The sequence below is a fragment of the Populus euphratica genome, unplaced genomic scaffold (assembly GCF_000495115.2).
Source record: "Populus euphratica unplaced genomic scaffold, PopEup_1.0 scaffold150.1, whole genome shotgun sequence".
NCBI lineage: Eukaryota > Viridiplantae > Streptophyta > Magnoliopsida > Malpighiales > Salicaceae > Populus > Populus euphratica.
The window spans coordinates 467,842-485,176 of record NW_011499998.1 but is presented as its reverse complement, the minus strand read 5'-3'; the positions used below and the strand labels follow the sequence as shown (position 1 = coordinate 485,176).

The window sequence follows — 17,335 nt, the reverse complement described above, 5'->3', positions numbered from 1 at the left end:
AAAAAAAAAAAAAAAAAAGCTGAACAAATTGAAGCCCAATATCCAGGCGGGAATTGATATAATTGAAAGTGCTCTCAATTTATCTTCAGTCTTCACTATGATAAAAAAAAGAAAAAAGAAAAAAAGAAGATTGCTGCCTTTTTTTTCTCCCTCGATATACATGTGCTTTTATTGAAGCTTAGACCAATCACTCACATATCAAATTATCAGGTTAGGAAAGAAGACAAACATGTAAAACGTACTGTACTGAAAGGTGTAGTCGGAACTCTTGATTTGAGTGTCAGGTGCTTGCTGCATGGAGAGACCTTTCCAGGGGTATGATGCTTTATATTTAAATTTGAAGTGCCAATCTATTATTCCATCATCCTGATCAAATAGTTTCATTAACTTGGCAATGGAGTTAATGCCCTCCACAGGAACGGGTGAAGGCTCCTCTCTTCTGCAGCATCCACGGTACAGGCCCAAATAGATATGGTTATGTTGCCAACTTGTGTGTTGCTAAATCAGCACGACGCCAGGGAATTGCGACCAGCATGCTGCATTTTGCTATCGAGTTGGTCAAATCTAATGGTAGATAATTTGTGTAACTTCCTTTAGAATTTTCTGAACTGGTGAAGTATAATGTGGATTTGGTTAAAAATTTCTCTTCTATCAAATCCTCGTGTCACAGGTATAGAACATGCTTATGTGCATGTGCATAGAAACAACACTCCTGCACAGAAACTGTATGAAAAGATGGGATTTGAGGTAATACCATCAGAGTTACTCATTTGTGCCTGTAGTGTTAATGAACATGAAATTCTGACAAAGCCTCTACATTCTCTGTCAGATTGTTGAAGCGGCAAGCTCTCAATTGGTAGAAGAGCAGACTTACCTCCTATGTTGTAAGGCATAAGAATTGTTCTCTAAGCGAATTCCTTGCCCATAAAATAGAAATCATTGTATACAAGCATTGCAGAATACTTTATAGGTAACTATAGCTGGAGGTTGTCATCCCAGAAGCAGAGTCATGTAACCACACTGCTCATTGCGAGCTTGCTTTAGCTATTGTTTGCAAAGTCCACAATTTCAATGATATACAAGGATATCTCGTTCTTGTTGTGTTTCCAAGGTATGTGATCTGGTCTTATGAGGGATGTGTTCTAATAATAGGGATAAGCACTAGCTAATGCATGTTGCAATGAGTTATGTGATGAAGGTAATAGTAATAACCTGATAAAAAAGAACCGCCGCCTCTGCTACTTAATCTAATGCTCAGAACCAAAAAACTGAGACAGAATACTGTAGGATTTCTTCATCTATATATATATAGTGCTTATCTAGAAGCATAAACGAGAGAGAGATGCTATTTTTCACACGAATGAACCATGACTCAGCGCTCAAACCACGGAGAGTGGCGCGGCTTTCAGGCTGCTGGTTCTAGCAACAAGTGGGTTGAGTCCATGTAAATTGTAATATTGCATCAGCTTACAGAATTTTTTTGTTTTTCGGTGGAAAAAGCCTCTGGACTCGATTTATAACAACGGAGAAATATGAAGAAAGAAAGAAGAAGATGAGAGAAATTTAGTTTTGAAGAAGCTAACAAATTTCATTTATTTCTTGAATGAATGCTTTACAAACAGAAAAAGGCTTATACAACCTGAGATTGGCTTCTCCTAGAAAACTCGAATCTCTAACTACCTTAATGAACTAAACTGACAGTTGAAATAGAACTAACAGTCTTCTACCGAACTGCCTATATTACGCTTTATACGAAAAGGGTTCAGTGTCTTTTTTATTGTTTGTCTAGATTCAAAGTATTGGAGATTAGATTCAAAGTATTGGAGATTAGAATAATATAATAATAGTATATTTCTTGCCATAAAGAGTTGCAAGAATAGTTTTATTGTTTATCTAGATTTAGATTTAAAATATTGGGGATTAGAATAATATAATAATAATAATAGTTTAGTTTTCGTTATAAAGAGTTGCAAGAATAGTATAGGAGAGGTGTGGAGTTGTTTTTTGACTAGAATCCATTTGATATTGAATGGATAGTTAGAAAGAAAAAATTTACTTTTAAGTTTTGGTGAGACTACCCTAAAAGTCAAGTCAACTAGGCTTGCGTCGGTCTATCTCTATACGAGGACACTTGGGCTAACTTTTTTTTTATATTGGGTTAGGCTCAAATGTCATATAATATTAGTGCTGGCTTATGCTGAGCATGAGCGAAGCCTATGCCCTCACATAAAACATCTAGCGCTTGGGTTGTTTGCTCTTGCATTTGGTGAAACCTGAGCATCAGGTGGCACTAGGGTTGACTTAACTTGCCCTAGGTAGGGGCCAAGTCTGCGCCTTCATGTGAGGATACGCGGTGCTTGAGTTGTGTATCATTAAGTTGGGTTAGACTTGCATGTCACGTAGTGCTGAAGTTGGCTTGCCCTGTTTTCAAGGTTAAGGTCAAACCCAATGTAGCGCTAGGGCCTCAAATAATAATATTTTTTAGTATTAATACTTTTAATTATAATAAAAATAATAATATTTGTATTCTAAATAATAATTTTTTTGATATTAATACTTTGAACTACAACAAAAAATAAATATTATTACTTTCAATTATAATTAAAATAAATTTTTTTTTTGCAAATAATAATATTAATACCTTTATAATAAAATGATAATATTTATGGCACAAATAATAATAATAATAATTAATTTTATCATTTGAATTAACTATATAATATTTCTTTGATGATAATATCATGTTGGACCTATATGGATCCATCTTCACATTGGACCTAGATGTGTTCATTTTCATGTTGGGCCTGAACTTGTAAATGCCTAACTCCATTAGACGCGTCCCTATGCAGCTTCATGTTGAGTTTGGACGAGACTGCAACTACCTTTATGTTAGATTTGGACGCATTCATGTCTAACTTCATGTTGGGTGGGGATGCAACCGCGTCCAACCCCATCTTGGACTGGATGCATCCACACCCAACCAAACCCACATCGACTTTTTAATATAATAATATGCAATAAATATAATTTTTTTATATATAATTTAAAGTCTTCAAATTAAAAATATTATTATTTGTATTATAATCATTTTTGAAATTTATAAAAATAATAATTTTTTTGATATTAATACTTTGAACTACAACAAAAAATAAATATTATTACTTTCAATTATAATTAAAATAAATTTTTTTTTTGCAAATAATAATATTAATACCTTTATAATAAAATGATAATATTTATGGCACAAATAATAATAATAATAATTAATTTTATCATTTGAATTAACTATATAATATTTCTTTGATGATAATATCATGTTGGACCTATATGGATCCATCTTCACATTGGACCTAGATGTGTTCATTTTCATGTTGGGCCTGAACTTGTAAATGCCTAACTCCATTAGACGCGTCCCTATGCAGCTTCATGTTGAGTTTGGACGAGATTGCAACTACCTTTATGTACCTTTATGTTGGATTTGGACGCATTCATGTCTAACTTTTTAATATAATAATATGCAATAAATATAATTTTTTTATATATAATTTAAAGTCTTCAAATTAAAAATATTATTATTTGTATTATAATCATTTTTGAAATTTATAATAATATAATTATTTATGTAATAAATATTATTTTTATTATAATTTTAAATATTCATATAAAAATAGTGTTATTTATGTAATAAATATTATTATTTTTATTATAATTAATAAATTTTAAAAAAAATTATTATTAATATTAAAAAATATTATTTTTTATATTATAAACTTTTATCGTATTTTTTTAAATAAAAAGTAAATCCACCACGTAACATGGGCGCGGGCATCCAATTAGTAGCTAGCGATAACACTTGTTTTATTATATGGCCCGACTTGTATGTAAGTTGAAGGAGGCTCGTATACTGTCTCACAACATTTCCCTTCCCTTCACCAATTCCTTGACCTCAAGAATAGAAATTGATGTCTGGAAACTGAAGCACTACTTCACTCAGTTGTTCCCGAGTCTCATCTTCTTTAGGCACAGATGTCCACTTAGTTAATCCATGTAATTCATTTTTTCTTGGTGTAAATAATTTTTTTATTTTATACGAATTTAAATAAATAATTTAAATTTATAATATTTTTATAGATATTTTAATATTTAAAATAAAATAAAAACTCACTATTTCAAATGCATTTCAGTTACACGTACATCTAGATAAAGTACAAGTTAAGTTTAGAATTTAAATTGCAAATCTTTGTAATTTTGGACATTCATCCCCATAAAAATCCCACCATTAAGCTAAAGTTTTTTTTAATCTCTTGTTGTCTTGCTAGTCTCAATGTCAAACAATCTTTTTGTATCCTTGAATGATTCAAGTTGTAAGTCAATTTTGTACCTTTCACTTGCATTAAACACCATTCTTTCTAAACGTTAATATAATCCAATTTTAATGTTGACATTAAACTTAAAATTGAGATTATAAAGATAATAATGATTCAAATAATAAGCTATTGCATGTAAGGGTTTGTGAAGTTAAAGTTCCAATCTTTCATCAACAATATTTCATATAGATATATATATATATATATATATAAACAATAAAAATATCATTATAATCTAGAAATATCTCAATTGAAAGTATATCTAAAGACATACATATTAATAGATGACAACATTTAAAATAAAAATTAGTAAGATATATATGTTTTTTTCACTGAACCAAAATTCATTTGTATCCTTTCTCTTGCTTCATTCATTTATTTATATATAAAATTCATAGCGAGTTTCTCATCAAAATCAACTAATCAAAGAACTTTAATTAAAAGATATGTTGTCTTAATACATATAGTAACATCATGCAAAAACTTGTTGTCCAAAACACAATTTTGAATTCGTTTCCCTTCTTCTATTCTTGCAAACCTATATGAACTTCACTGTTTGGAAATAAACATAATCATTAACTGCATTTTATAATCATTCAAACATCCTAGAGTCAAATATACAGTAGCAAACCGAGTGGCAGTAGACGTAATCAAATCTCTTCCTATTGTAAAATGCCTTAATATAAAAATAAGAATAGTTTTTGAATAAATATATGAGGTAATTCTCCTCCTCTTAGCAATATTTACTTGATGAACCTCTAATTTCTTCTCAAAATCTTCTAATATCAATTCAATACAATGAGCAGCAGCACATGGTGTTCAAAACAAACTCTTTTTTTTTTTTCACATGGTGTCCAAAACAAACTCTTTTTTTCTTCCATTAATAATTGTCCTGTTGCCTTATAATTTGAAGCATTATCGGTGACACTTGGACAACATTTTCCTCCACTATCCCCTCCATAATGGCATTTAATATGTCAAATATCTTATTAGCAATCTTTGACATATTAGAAATATCCACCGATGGCAAAAAAAAATTATCCATTTACGACTATTAATCAAAAAGTTACAAATACAATGTTTTTTTTATTTGTTCATTCATCAAACATTATTGAACAACCTGTTTTTTTCCATTCTAGCTTATACTCCTCAAGCAATTTCATTGTTTAATCCACTTCTTGCTTCAAATACTTCTCTATAATATAATGATAAGATGGAGGCTTGAAACCTAATCCATGTTTTGCAACCAATTCAAGTGCCTAAAAAAACTTAGGGTTTTTTACACAATTAAATGAAATTACACTAGTATAGAAAAACCTTACAATTTGTCGATATGTTTCTTCTATAATATCTTTTTTTAGCAATTGATTTAGAGTTGTTTGTGTACTTTCACTCCCACTCGCTGCTCTCTTTCCTTATTCCTTGGAGCTATTTTTTTTATATGTCATAATCATCATTATTTACACTATATTGATGGGCCTTTCTTTTCTTTTTAATTGCTTCTTTTTTCATCAAAACATCCAAAATTATCCGTTTAAGATTTTCTGGTACTTGCTGTATAATTCATTATCCTTACGAGTGCAAGCCAAATGTTGTTTGAAATGAAAAATACTTTCTTCGATAGTTTTTTTACAATAATTACACTGAACTTTTCTAGAATTCTTATTAATATCTATATCATATTGTCATCCCACATCAAACCTATTACCAAAAGAATTTTTTATAGATGCCATAAGTTCAACAATTCAAGAATCAATTCAAATCAATCCAAACATTTTATGATTGTAATTAAATTATTGTTAAAAAAAAGTACCATAATATATGTATTAGAACAATAATGCATCTAGATATTAAACACCCTATCTAAACTATCTAAAAAGAAGTACTATAATGTTGTTTTCAAAAACTAGTTAAAATCAATAACTTGAGTCATAATTAAAAAATTTAAACTATCTATAACCTTATTGCTAGTCCTTCTCCATGCTGTAGATTATGATTGTCCGAATCAATCATTCAAACACACTAATCATATATGTCCCTATTGTTTGATCAAATTCATTCAAACACACTAGAATATTATTATCCAATCAGAAAACCTAAGATAATTGATTTTAGTACACATTACAATAAAATAGCAGCCCATCTTTTATTCCAACTGAAAATAAAAGTACTAGAATTAACTCTTTAATATTGAGAATTTGAGAGATAAGTCATTAAAGGCACACGACGATAAAAAACTGAGACAAGTACTAGAATCATCTTATAGTTCACTAATATTCATTGCATAAAAATAGCATACTAGAAATGCAAAAGGCCATACAAGTTACAATTCCAGTTAACTTGCAACACTCTAAATTACAATAAATCCAAATCCATTCATCACTCATTTATATAGACACACACATGGGATAAACTTTGAATAAAAAATTCAAATGCAAAATCTCAAAGATAGACAAAAATTTTGAATCAAAATATCAAATTCTCAATCTTTAACATTATAAGAGTAAACTGTAAAGATTAAAGCACCAAATTCAAATGAACTTAATTAAGATCAACAAAACTATCTAAACAACAATCATGCAAAGATTAAATCATTAAATCAAATAACTTTAAATCATGAATAAAAAAACAAATATAGGTTCTTCCCTCTGTTCTGAGCAAATCAATATTTATGTGCACTGCAAATCCAATCTAACTAGGAGCCTGCAAATTTAATCAAACTAATATTAAAAACCTTAAAAACTAAGTAAGAAATAATTAATATTATTTTAGTTTATTTGTGTGCACTGTGCACCGAGAAGAAGAAACAGATAGGGAAAAAAACAGTACCCTTAGCCTTAGTAGTTAGCAACAGAGAAGAGAGAACCATTGAATTTTTATCTGGGATTTATATTAGAATTTGCCTAGAATTAGATGAGAGATCCATGACAAATAAATTACTTCAGAATCTAGATCATGAGCTTTTTATAGGAGGTGAAAAAAGATAAATAGAATAACCTACCTGGTAGAGACAGGAGAGATGCCGTTGTTGTTGTATGGATTCTAATTCTCACGATGACTAATAAAAAAAACATCATCAATGATGGGGAAAAAAAATTGTTAGTGATGGTTAATTATTGGACTGTGCAGTCCTAGACGACTGAGAGAAAGAGATTAAAAATTTGAGAATTTAGAAATTTCAATTTCAATTTCTATGTGAAAGTTAAAGTGTTAAACATTAAAATCTGAAAAAGACAAGATTTTGCAATTTTCATTTTTGTTCCATAATAGGCGAAATGCCAATAATAGCAATTGTAATTTTATCTTCTACAGGTAACATTATTAAATCGATGCTGAAATCATAATTTTACACAATTTCACCTGATTTTAACTTTTTTATCTGATTTTAACCATTTTCGTGTTTGATAAACGATTTGCTTTAATTCTTCCTCAAAGCTACAGTTCCTTGCCTGCAGGGTTGCTATTTCTAATACACATAATCCTCCACTAAAAACTCTCTCTCAGTTCTTCCTTTATCTGAAATTTGTTTCATCTTGTGCTGAGCACGCTGAAGTTTTTTGTGACAATTTATCCATCATCTCCTTTCAAGTACAAATCCCCCAACTGTAGCTAAATCAAAAACTCCTTGCAAGGTGGTGGCGGGCCAATGATCCAGTAAAAGCCACAAAACAAGTTAAAACTAAGAGTACCAAAAATGTTCTTAATCCTCTTTTTGGAAGATTTTAAGAAATCAATCTACATAGGAAAGCAGTAAACCCATTGACCGATCATCATTCCTAACTTTTGTGGTTAAAACCCTTTTGTATTTCTAGTTTGCATAACCTTTTTTTCTAGCAAGCTGGATACCATTTTTGCAGGACATAATTTTGCCTGTATATTTAGTTTACTGGATGGAGAACTGTTCGACAACTCATTTAAAAATGAGCCGTGCTAAAAAGGCTACTTGATGACGGCTGCAGGCATCAACCATAGAGGGTCACTGAAAAGAATCGAACAGAATTAATGGTGAAAGGCTACCTTATGCTCAAAAACTAAATTAGAAAGCTTACATAATGTTAATCAGTCCAATCTACTTGTATGCACAGCCCAATAATCATGTCTTCTTTTCTTGGTTAAAGCATCTCAAAAGTCCTATCTTCAGGTATTGATAATGGGCTGAACTCCAAAAGTTTCCCTGGCCGCTACTGATGTTCATTCCACCCTCATAACTATAACACATACTTCAGATAGAAGACACTGAGGAATAACGCAATGCAAATTCTTGCAGTTCAGGAACCATGATATGTTCCAGTACAGGAGACGTCTTCAAGCCAATAATTTGTACATCTGAATTTGAGTGACCATCTAAAAAAACATTTGTAACCTGTAAACAAAGCATTATAACAACTTAGAACTCCAATGTCCAGCAATTGTGATTCCAGGAAAAGAAGAGAGACCTGTCGAGTTAGAGCTTATCAAGAAAAGAAATAAATACTAGTTTTAGTATTGGCATTATAAACAAAGCGAACCTAACGAGAAAAATGTACCTGACTGCATCCAAAAAGTTTAAGCACCTTCAATGATAAACAACTATCCACAATCAAACCCAGAGCCTCATTTGTTAAGTTCCGACACCATGACAAATCCAAACTTAGCAACTTTCTTGAACGTCTAGCAAGAGATAATGCTGTACAGTGGCCAACCTAGGAAAAAGAGTCACAGATGCCACCATCAGTGAGTAGAAGAATCTAATTTCAGATCAAATTCACGTAGGTCCAATACTCCAACATAACCTTCTAAGCCAACAGAAACATAAGTAGCTAATCAATAATAAGAAGATCAGCAGGCAGAACCAGGAGAATTTTGCAAGGACTGCATTCCAGAGACCAACTAAATAGGACCAACTGTTTGATGCAATTTCAAAAGTGAATGGAAGAAACTCCTAAACCACCCCTTGAATGGGGAAAATGTGGATCCCGAAAGGAAGAGAGAGTAAGCAATAAGGTACCTTCTTAACATTATTCAGTGAAAGTTCTTTTAAAAGCTCTCCAGAAGATTCCAAAAATGCAGCAATAGCTTCATCACTGTCACGAGAAGAGGGTAGGAAGAGTTGAGAAATAAAATCAATTTGCCATTGAGAAGTTGCTATTACGAGTGAGGGTCCAATCCAAACAAGTCACAATGATGTGCAAAAAATTAAAAATGGCCAGAGTAGAACAATGATTTGGGTCTGCATGAGAGAAGATGCCCTGACAAGAAAAAACCATTAAGCAATTTGCATAGCCATGACCAATAACAGCCCCAGCTTGGTCTGACCATAAGACATTTTATCTTCACTCGAGTAAAGATTCAAATATATCAAAACATTTGCAACACTTTCCAAAAAATTCCTGTGATCCAGCAATCAAATACAGTAGGGAAGGAAACATTTGACATGATCTTACAATAAAGTATAAGAATCTTATTACCCTTGGAAAGTTCTAGAAACAGTGTCCACTTGCCAATTTCCATATAATTGTGAACAATGGAGGAAAAAATGTGTGAGGCCATGTTTTCTCTTTTCACCACCCTACTTAAGTTGAATCCATAAAATGCTGAAACTCCTTAAAATGCACAAAGATTTATACATGCTCCTTGTCAATAAAATAACAGGTTGGATGATTCAACATGTTCCTTCCATTTATCAGTAGGACATCCTGATACAAACCAAGAATGTGGCTTAATGCGGAACCATGAACAAAAATAATTAGAGCAGAAAAGAAAGAAGCTTTTAGAGAAAGAAGCTAAGAATTGAAAGCAAAGAAAGAGAAGAATGAGGATTGAAAATATGCAACTCTGCAATATTTTTCATTTATCATAAAAAATTCCATTTAACATTTAGAAAAGTAGGATATAAATACTAAAACCCTAACTACAACAAGCAATTAGACTTATGGCCCATTAAATAAAATACCCAACAATAATTAAATCAAACCCAAAAAATAAAGCTTAATTAATATACCTCAACTAAAAATTTATACACTAAAACACAAGCTAAATCGAATCTCTCAATGGTCTAGACTATTCTTCACTGTCTATGATCATACAAGTGCTTAAACAATGTTTCAAGTTCAGTGTCCCCACCATGGTTGTTTGCATAGCAAGATTAAATTATGCAGCAACGCCAATAGATTGCAAATCAAGTCGATATCTCTGGCGTTACAGGGATGAACAATGGTTAGGAGCCCAGATCAGGGAAATCAATTCACACTCCAGGGAAATGGGCAACCAAAGTAAAAACGAAAATGTAGAAGCTGACAGCCAAATAAAACCACTCTGCAGAAATTTCTTCAATTGCATGATGTTTCTATAAACCAAGCATGAGACGTGCTAGCTCTAATAAAAATAATATAACCATTTTAGCACCCAAACCATGCTTATAACATAATGAAAAAGAATTACTGATAAAAGAAAGATGATAAAGAACTTTAAATGTAAAAAAAAAAATCCAAATCATGTACATGCAAGAAAAAACAAACACTTGTAGAAATCACAACACATAAATAGTAATTAAATCACAATGTTATGCAAATACCTGAATGCATTGCGGCAGAGTTTCAAAGTATGGATTTCTCGGCAAGCATTTGCAAGAAATCCCAAAGCAGAATCTGTCAATTTCCTCAAGTTACCAAGATCAAGTGCACATAATTTAGAGCAGGTTTCAGCTATGACTTTCATGGAAGAATCAGTCAATTTCCTGCACCAAATTACATCATCCAAAATAAGAAAAGAACACTTAAAAATCAGGAATCAACGGTGTGATATTCTCCCACAGATAGCAAACAAATTCACTGATGTTGCACATAAAATGTTAAAAGAAGCTTACACACAATCAGTCAAAACAAGCTCCTTTATATTATGGCCGCGTGCAACGATAAATCCCCTCAAAAAATTATCATTAATGGTTTGAATTCCAGACAGGGACAACACTTCTAAATGTTCTAGTTTCTTCAGTGCTGGCAAAATGAGCATGGGTTGAATGCTTTGGCAATCATTAATGTACAGTTCCCGCAAACTTGTTGCCAACGAATCAGCTAAGGTATCAATACTGGCAGAGGTAAGAAGGGAGCACTGACTGAGATTTAAAGATTGTAGGGCAGGGGCAGAAGAAACAAGTGAACTAAGTGCAGCATCTGAGAGTCGGCATGCTCCACTGATGGATAAAGTAGTTAACCTAGGCAAGCTACCTGGTGACCGAGCTAAAGTAGCAAGTAAAGTATAATCTGCCATGCAGCGTCCACATTGGTCAAGTTGTAGAACCTGATTCTCAGAACAATGAAAGTTAGATCATCATCAGTTTCCACTCATTGAAATAGAAAGAGACACCATGTTATATTCAATGTGCAAAGAGAGGATTATTCATACACAGAGATATCCTTTCACAAGATGAGCTGTCTCACAGTACCACAGATCACAGCACTATGGTTGAATGGAAACTTGTTATAAATCCAGTCAAAGTTGAAGTCTACGCAAAAGATATATACAAACCAACAATAGGTTCTAGAATTAAAATGTATATTACAGACCAACAACAGGTTCTAGAACTAAAATGTATATTAGAGACCAACAACAGGTTCTGGAATTAAATCACAAAAAATGTTTGAACTGGAAATCTGATTGAAGCAAGCACAGAATAAAAGAAAACTGACTGCCAATGAAATAAATGGCATACTCATGACTGCCAAGGAGAATATTATATAGATAACCAACTCAACATTTAGTTGGGCTTTACAGCCTCTGTGGCAACAACCAGCAATATGATAGAAGCTCTAATCAATGAGACTTCCATTGAGTCCAATTTAGTCTACATAAACTGGTATGACCAGAACATTTTTGGTTCATCTTGCTTTCATTCTTGACTTCTTCAATCCAGTAAGACTAAAGGTGAACAACCTACCTACAAAGACGTGTAGTAGAACCATAAAAATGTTTAGGAAAATGAGAATAGAAATAAGAGCTTCTAGTTGGTCTGGGGAAATAATAGACTTCTCATTGTTTTCATTCACATGTGCCTCTTTTACAAAACTGAATATTGTAGAGCTTCTATTGAGTTTATGCACTGCACATTAGCTGCCATTCCATAAAATCATTATTGTCAACATAAATGAGGCACACAAAGAAGCATGCACTCATTTGTATATTTGATGTAGGCGGAGCTAAGGATATAAGATTTGCTACAGATCAAAACTCCCAGACACCAAGAACACTATAAATATAAGAAGGCTATCAAAATACTTAATTTAGTTCTCTGTCTCTCTTTGCCAAAAGACTATTACAACCCTTTTATTAAAAAAAAAAAAACCTAGAAAACCTAACAATACTGAATAGAAAAAAAAATAAGGAAAAATATCCCCTTCAAATAGAAAAGCATCATAATAAAGAATAGAGAGATAAAATAGGAATAAATAAAAAATTAAATAAGAAACAAAAACCTTATGCATGGGTTGGAAGGAACTCGTTCTCGAGTTAGAAATTATCCTAAATTATCCTCTATCAAGAATATCATTTTACGTGTGAACCACCTCATTATGGATTCCTAACAACTTCTTATCGACCACCTCATCATGAATCCCTAACACAATACTATTGTGCAAGTAGCTCTATCATGGATTCCTAACACAATATTTTTGTGCGGGTCACCCCATTATGAATCTCACCACCAGAATTTTGAATGACAACAACTAATATGGATGAAAACAACACACTAGTTTCTGGACATCTTTTTCACGAGAAGAAACCTCCTCATCCCTCCTATACAAGCACATCCTATTCTGCAATTGTTGGGCTCTTATACCAATTAACATGGGCATGGCAAAGAATAAGAGGTTTGTTACAAGTGAAAACCCTTAAAGTCCAAGAATACCATAAATACAGGAAGACTCAAGATACTTAATTTTATTCTTTTATGTGTCTCTTAGTCAAAAGACTATTACAAACCTTTATATATAAAAAATTAGAGAACCCTAATAATACTGAATAGAAAAAAATAAATTAGAGAAAAAATTCCCTTCAAATAAAAATAAAAGCTAGAAAAACATCATAATAAAAAATAAAAAAATGAAATAGAAAGAAATAAAATTAACTAAAAAATTCCTAAAAGAAAAGCTCTTACATCAATATTCAAAAAGAACTGTATGATCGGAAGATGTCGGATGCAAACACATGGTCTTGGCCTTGAGGAGGCCAGACATGGATAAAGGGTCACTAAGCCATATCCCAACCTTAATCAAGGTTAATCTATTTGAAGTAATAGTTACAATTTTTAGAGAACCCCCCTGAAAACATGCTAGCATCATCAAAGATGAAACCCCAAGATAAGTTTTCAACTAAGCAACTAATGATCCATCAGAGTTCCATTTCAGATATTCAACATAAAAGCAAATGCATGATAATACAAACCAAGACGGGTATATAAACATACCGTTAAATTGCGTGAGTCGCACACCTCAAAAATGTTTGTGAACTCTTCCTCTGCTAGCCACGAACAATCCCTAATACGTATCTCCATAGGTGATCCGCGGACAAGAAGAGCCAAAAAATGAGCATTCATTCTCCGAGAATCACAGAGCAATTGGCATAGCCTATGCCTCAAAGTATCTGGGACATGTTCAAGCGAAGCAATTGCATCGGCATTCTTCACTAGAATTTTCATGCATAATTCTTGCAGAGAAGGAACCGATCCTTTTGAACGCTTACACGCCCGATCAGTTTTTGGCATCCAAGTTATTGGCACAGGTTTTTCCTTCTCTGAAGTGGAGCCCCTCTGTTGCAAGTTAAGCCTATTTGCTCTATCCCTGATAATCTTCATAGCAGTAGAGAAAGGACCAGGCCAGTCTTCAACTTTGTCCTGCTCTTCTTCCACAGATGGCATTTCTACGTCATGATGGTCTGTCTCATGCTCCTGAACTTCAAAATGAGCAAATCGAGAAGCATTTTGCCTTGCTATATCACGAAATTTCTCCATTCTTGATTCAGGCACTTTACTTCTCGTACTCGCACCCTCCTTTCTCTCTTCCAGAACCACACTCTCTGCCAAACCATCAACCAGATTCTTAACTCTGGGTTCTAATTGCAACATATCCTTTCCATTTGATATCAAACCATCATCAACAACCAATTTCCCCTTCCCTTTCTCTTCTCTGCTATACCTCATCCTTCCCCTTGAACTTCCACCCTCAAGAGCAACTGGTTTTTCCCCTAATTCCTCAATAACAACAGCACCCTCTTTACTTCTCTTCTCTTTTCCCTCTCTACCATACCTCCTCCCTCTCCTTGAAGAGCCATTCTCATCTGTACATGGGTTTTCCTTCAACCCCTCGACAACGCCCTCTTTAACTGCCCCCACTTTCACTTCTCTGTTATATTTCCTCCTTCCTCTAGTTGAAGTCCCACTCACATCGGCACTAGGGCTTTTCCCCAGGTCCTCCACAGCAACACCACCCTCTTCACCTCTCTCCATTTTTACTTCCCCTGTACATTTCCTCTTTCCCCTTGACGAATCACTCAACTTCTCCTCCAAATTGTCGCTTCTCTCGACCGCGTTATCATTAAAAATTTCCACAAACTCCTCTTGAACATCCAAATTTAACACTTTCTTACCCAAATTACCCCTTCCCCTTCCCTTCCCCTTCCCTTTTGTACGCATAACACTCGAACCCTTGACCTCTTCACCTTCAATTTCAATATTACGATTATCAACAACCTTTTTCCCAGACCTCAAACTTAAAACCCTCAATACTTCACCTCCAACATCTCGTTCGGTCATTTTCTCAACCACATCACCTTCACTAACAAGCCGACCTTGTTTACCATCACTCCCCTTCTTCCTCTCGCGGGTTGGAGTTTGGAGGGAGGCATCGGCAGAAGAAAGTGACTTCGAAGCGAGACGGAGGCTCCGCCTGCGTGGAGGGGCAGAGTCAGAGCCCAGAAGGGAAACACCGGGGGGGTTGGGGGTGGGAGGGGATTGGTGAGTGGAAGGTTCGCGAGTTCGAGAGGGAGTGACAGGTTCGGATGTGGTCCCTTTGTTGTTTGAGGGTACAGTTGGGAGTATTCCGCTGGACCTGAGCACAGCCATGGAATGGAATGGTGGGTGAAGAGAGAGAGATGGAAGATGATGGAGCGGAAAGGAACTGGTTACAAAATCAATATAAGAACGCCAATGGGTGCCGCTCTTTTTTCTATTTTTAGGGTTTTGGACCCAAACTTCCCCTGGAAGCCGCTTGTGTTTCCCGCCAAATTCTTTTTTTTTTTAATTACAGTTATTTAGCACTCCCATTTATTTAGTTAAGGGATATCGTGGCATCCTTTCAATGGGGGGTTGTTAATGGAAAATTAAAAACTGGGCATTAAATTTAATTCAGTCCCATGTATTTTGAGCATTTGTTTTCTATGTGATGTGTATTATACATTATTATTAACTAATATTTTAAAATACGTGGGAAAGTATTATAGCTTTTCCCACGTTATTTTTTTTTTATTTTAATTTGTATTTTGTCTTTTTTTTTCCTATATCTTTTTTTTTAGGTTTTACATGTTTTTTTTTTCTAAAATTATCTTTTTTATATATATTTTAAAAAAAATTATCTTTATTAATTTTTTTAATATTTAACTGATTAAAAATTTAGTTCTATAATTTAAAAAAAAAACATTATGGATCACTTTAATATTTCCATGCATGACTTTTTTTATGAAGTTTTTTTGAATAGTTTTTGTCGATTTTATTTTTTTTATATAAAGGTGGTCGAGAATTTTATTTCGTAGTTTTTTTCTTTGAAACACTATAGATTATTACAATATTTTCCTACATGATTTTTGTTGTGTTTCTCCACATGTTTTTTTCATAGCTATCGTTGTCAATTTTTTTAAATATTGAGTTAATTGAGAATCCAGCCTTAACTTTTCCCTTATTTTTTTATTTTTTTATAAAATTATTTTTGTTAATTTTATTTTTTTAATATAAAGCTGGTTGAGAATTTAGCTTTATAGTTTTTTATTTAAAACACTGCGGATTGCTACAGTGTTTCCTCACATGATTTTTTTTTTCTTTTATGATTTTTTTTTTTTTTTTTATAATTTTCTTTGTTGGTTTTATTTTTTTCATGTTAAGCTGGTTGAGGTTTTAGCTTCATAGTTTTTTTTTTTAAAACACTATGAATTAATATCTTCATAGTTTTTTTCTTTAAAACACTATGAATTGATACAGTGTTTTTCTCCGTGATTTTTTTATAATTTTTTAAAATTATCTTTATTGATTTTATTATTTTTAATATTAAGCTGGTTGAGAATTACAACTTTATATTTCCTTATGAAACATTACAGATTGTTATAGTGTTTCGCTGTATAATTTTTTTCCTTTTATTTTTTTATGATTATTTTCAAAATTTTCTTTGTTAATTTTATTTTTTAATATTAAACTGATTAAAAATTTAACTTTATAGTTTTTTTCTTAAAAACATTATATATTACAATAGTTTTTCTCCATATAATTTTTTATTTTATTTTTTCTATAAATTTATAACGTCTAATAATGTCATAAGCCCGTAGCATCGGGATGACATCTAGTGAGTTTCTATAACAGGATTGAACAAGAAAATAACAGCATAGTGAAATTTTCAAAGCTATTAAAAACAAACGGCTAGCCAAAAACATAACCACTACTCCGAGACCAATCCTGAGCCATAATTATAGGCATAGGTAGTGCCAAACTTCTGAGAAAAAGAACCGAGTGTGCAACCACACACCCACATACAATAACCCGTAGACACATAAGATTAAATGATGAGTACTCCATAGGCATAATGTTGAATTTTTTAAACATATGAATACCTTTGAAAGCATCTAGAGATTCATTTACTGCAAACTGAATTTCTAATGATGGAGGAGACATACTTCCTTGAACATATATTCCTCCTATGCGAAGATGAGGAGCAAGACAAAATTGCCCAAGGGCT

At 32.8% G+C, this 17,335-nt stretch overlaps 2 protein-coding genes across 4 annotated transcripts in view; one reads left to right on the top strand and one right to left on the bottom strand.

The window, feature by feature from the left end:
• The window catches only part of LOC105140738 (Acyl-CoA N-acyltransferases (NAT) superfamily protein), a 2,872-nt gene extending 1,762 nt beyond the window's left edge, over positions 1-1,110 (top strand). The window contains exons 6-9 of the mRNA XM_011047700.1: positions 211-315; positions 417-570; positions 671-747; positions 830-1,110. Of these exons, the coding sequence (XP_011046002.1) occupies positions 211-315; positions 417-570; positions 671-747; positions 830-895 (402 nt within the window). The 3' untranslated portion in view covers positions 896-1,110. The remainder of the gene's footprint in view (positions 1-210; positions 316-416; positions 571-670; positions 748-829) is intronic.
• A 6,678-nt stretch (positions 1,111-7,788) lies between these two features.
• On the bottom strand, positions 7,789-15,610 carry LOC105140737 (F-box/LRR protein). 3 transcript variants are annotated; one of them, XR_845229.1, is made up of 7 exons: positions 13,807-15,610; positions 11,212-11,645; positions 10,921-11,082; positions 9,355-9,430; positions 8,894-9,049; positions 8,417-8,730; positions 7,789-8,346 (listed from the first exon to the last, which is right to left on the bottom strand). XR_845229.1 is itself a non-coding variant. In XM_011047699.1 (6 exons), exons 1-6 carry the CDS (start codon positions 15,457-15,459, stop codon positions 8,590-8,592), a joined length of 2,622 nt encoding a protein of 873 aa, XP_011046001.1. In that variant the 5' UTR covers positions 15,460-15,610; the 3' UTR covers positions 8,348-8,589. The 3 variants fall into 3 exon arrangements, 1 of the variants encoding a protein (XP_011046001.1); XM_011047699.1 differs by lacking the exon at positions 7,789-8,346 and having other exon boundaries at positions 8,348-8,730; XR_845230.1 differs by lacking the exons at positions 7,789-8,346; positions 8,417-8,730; positions 8,894-9,049 and adding an exon at positions 9,815-10,042.
• Positions 15,611-17,335: the final 1,725 nt, after the last annotated feature.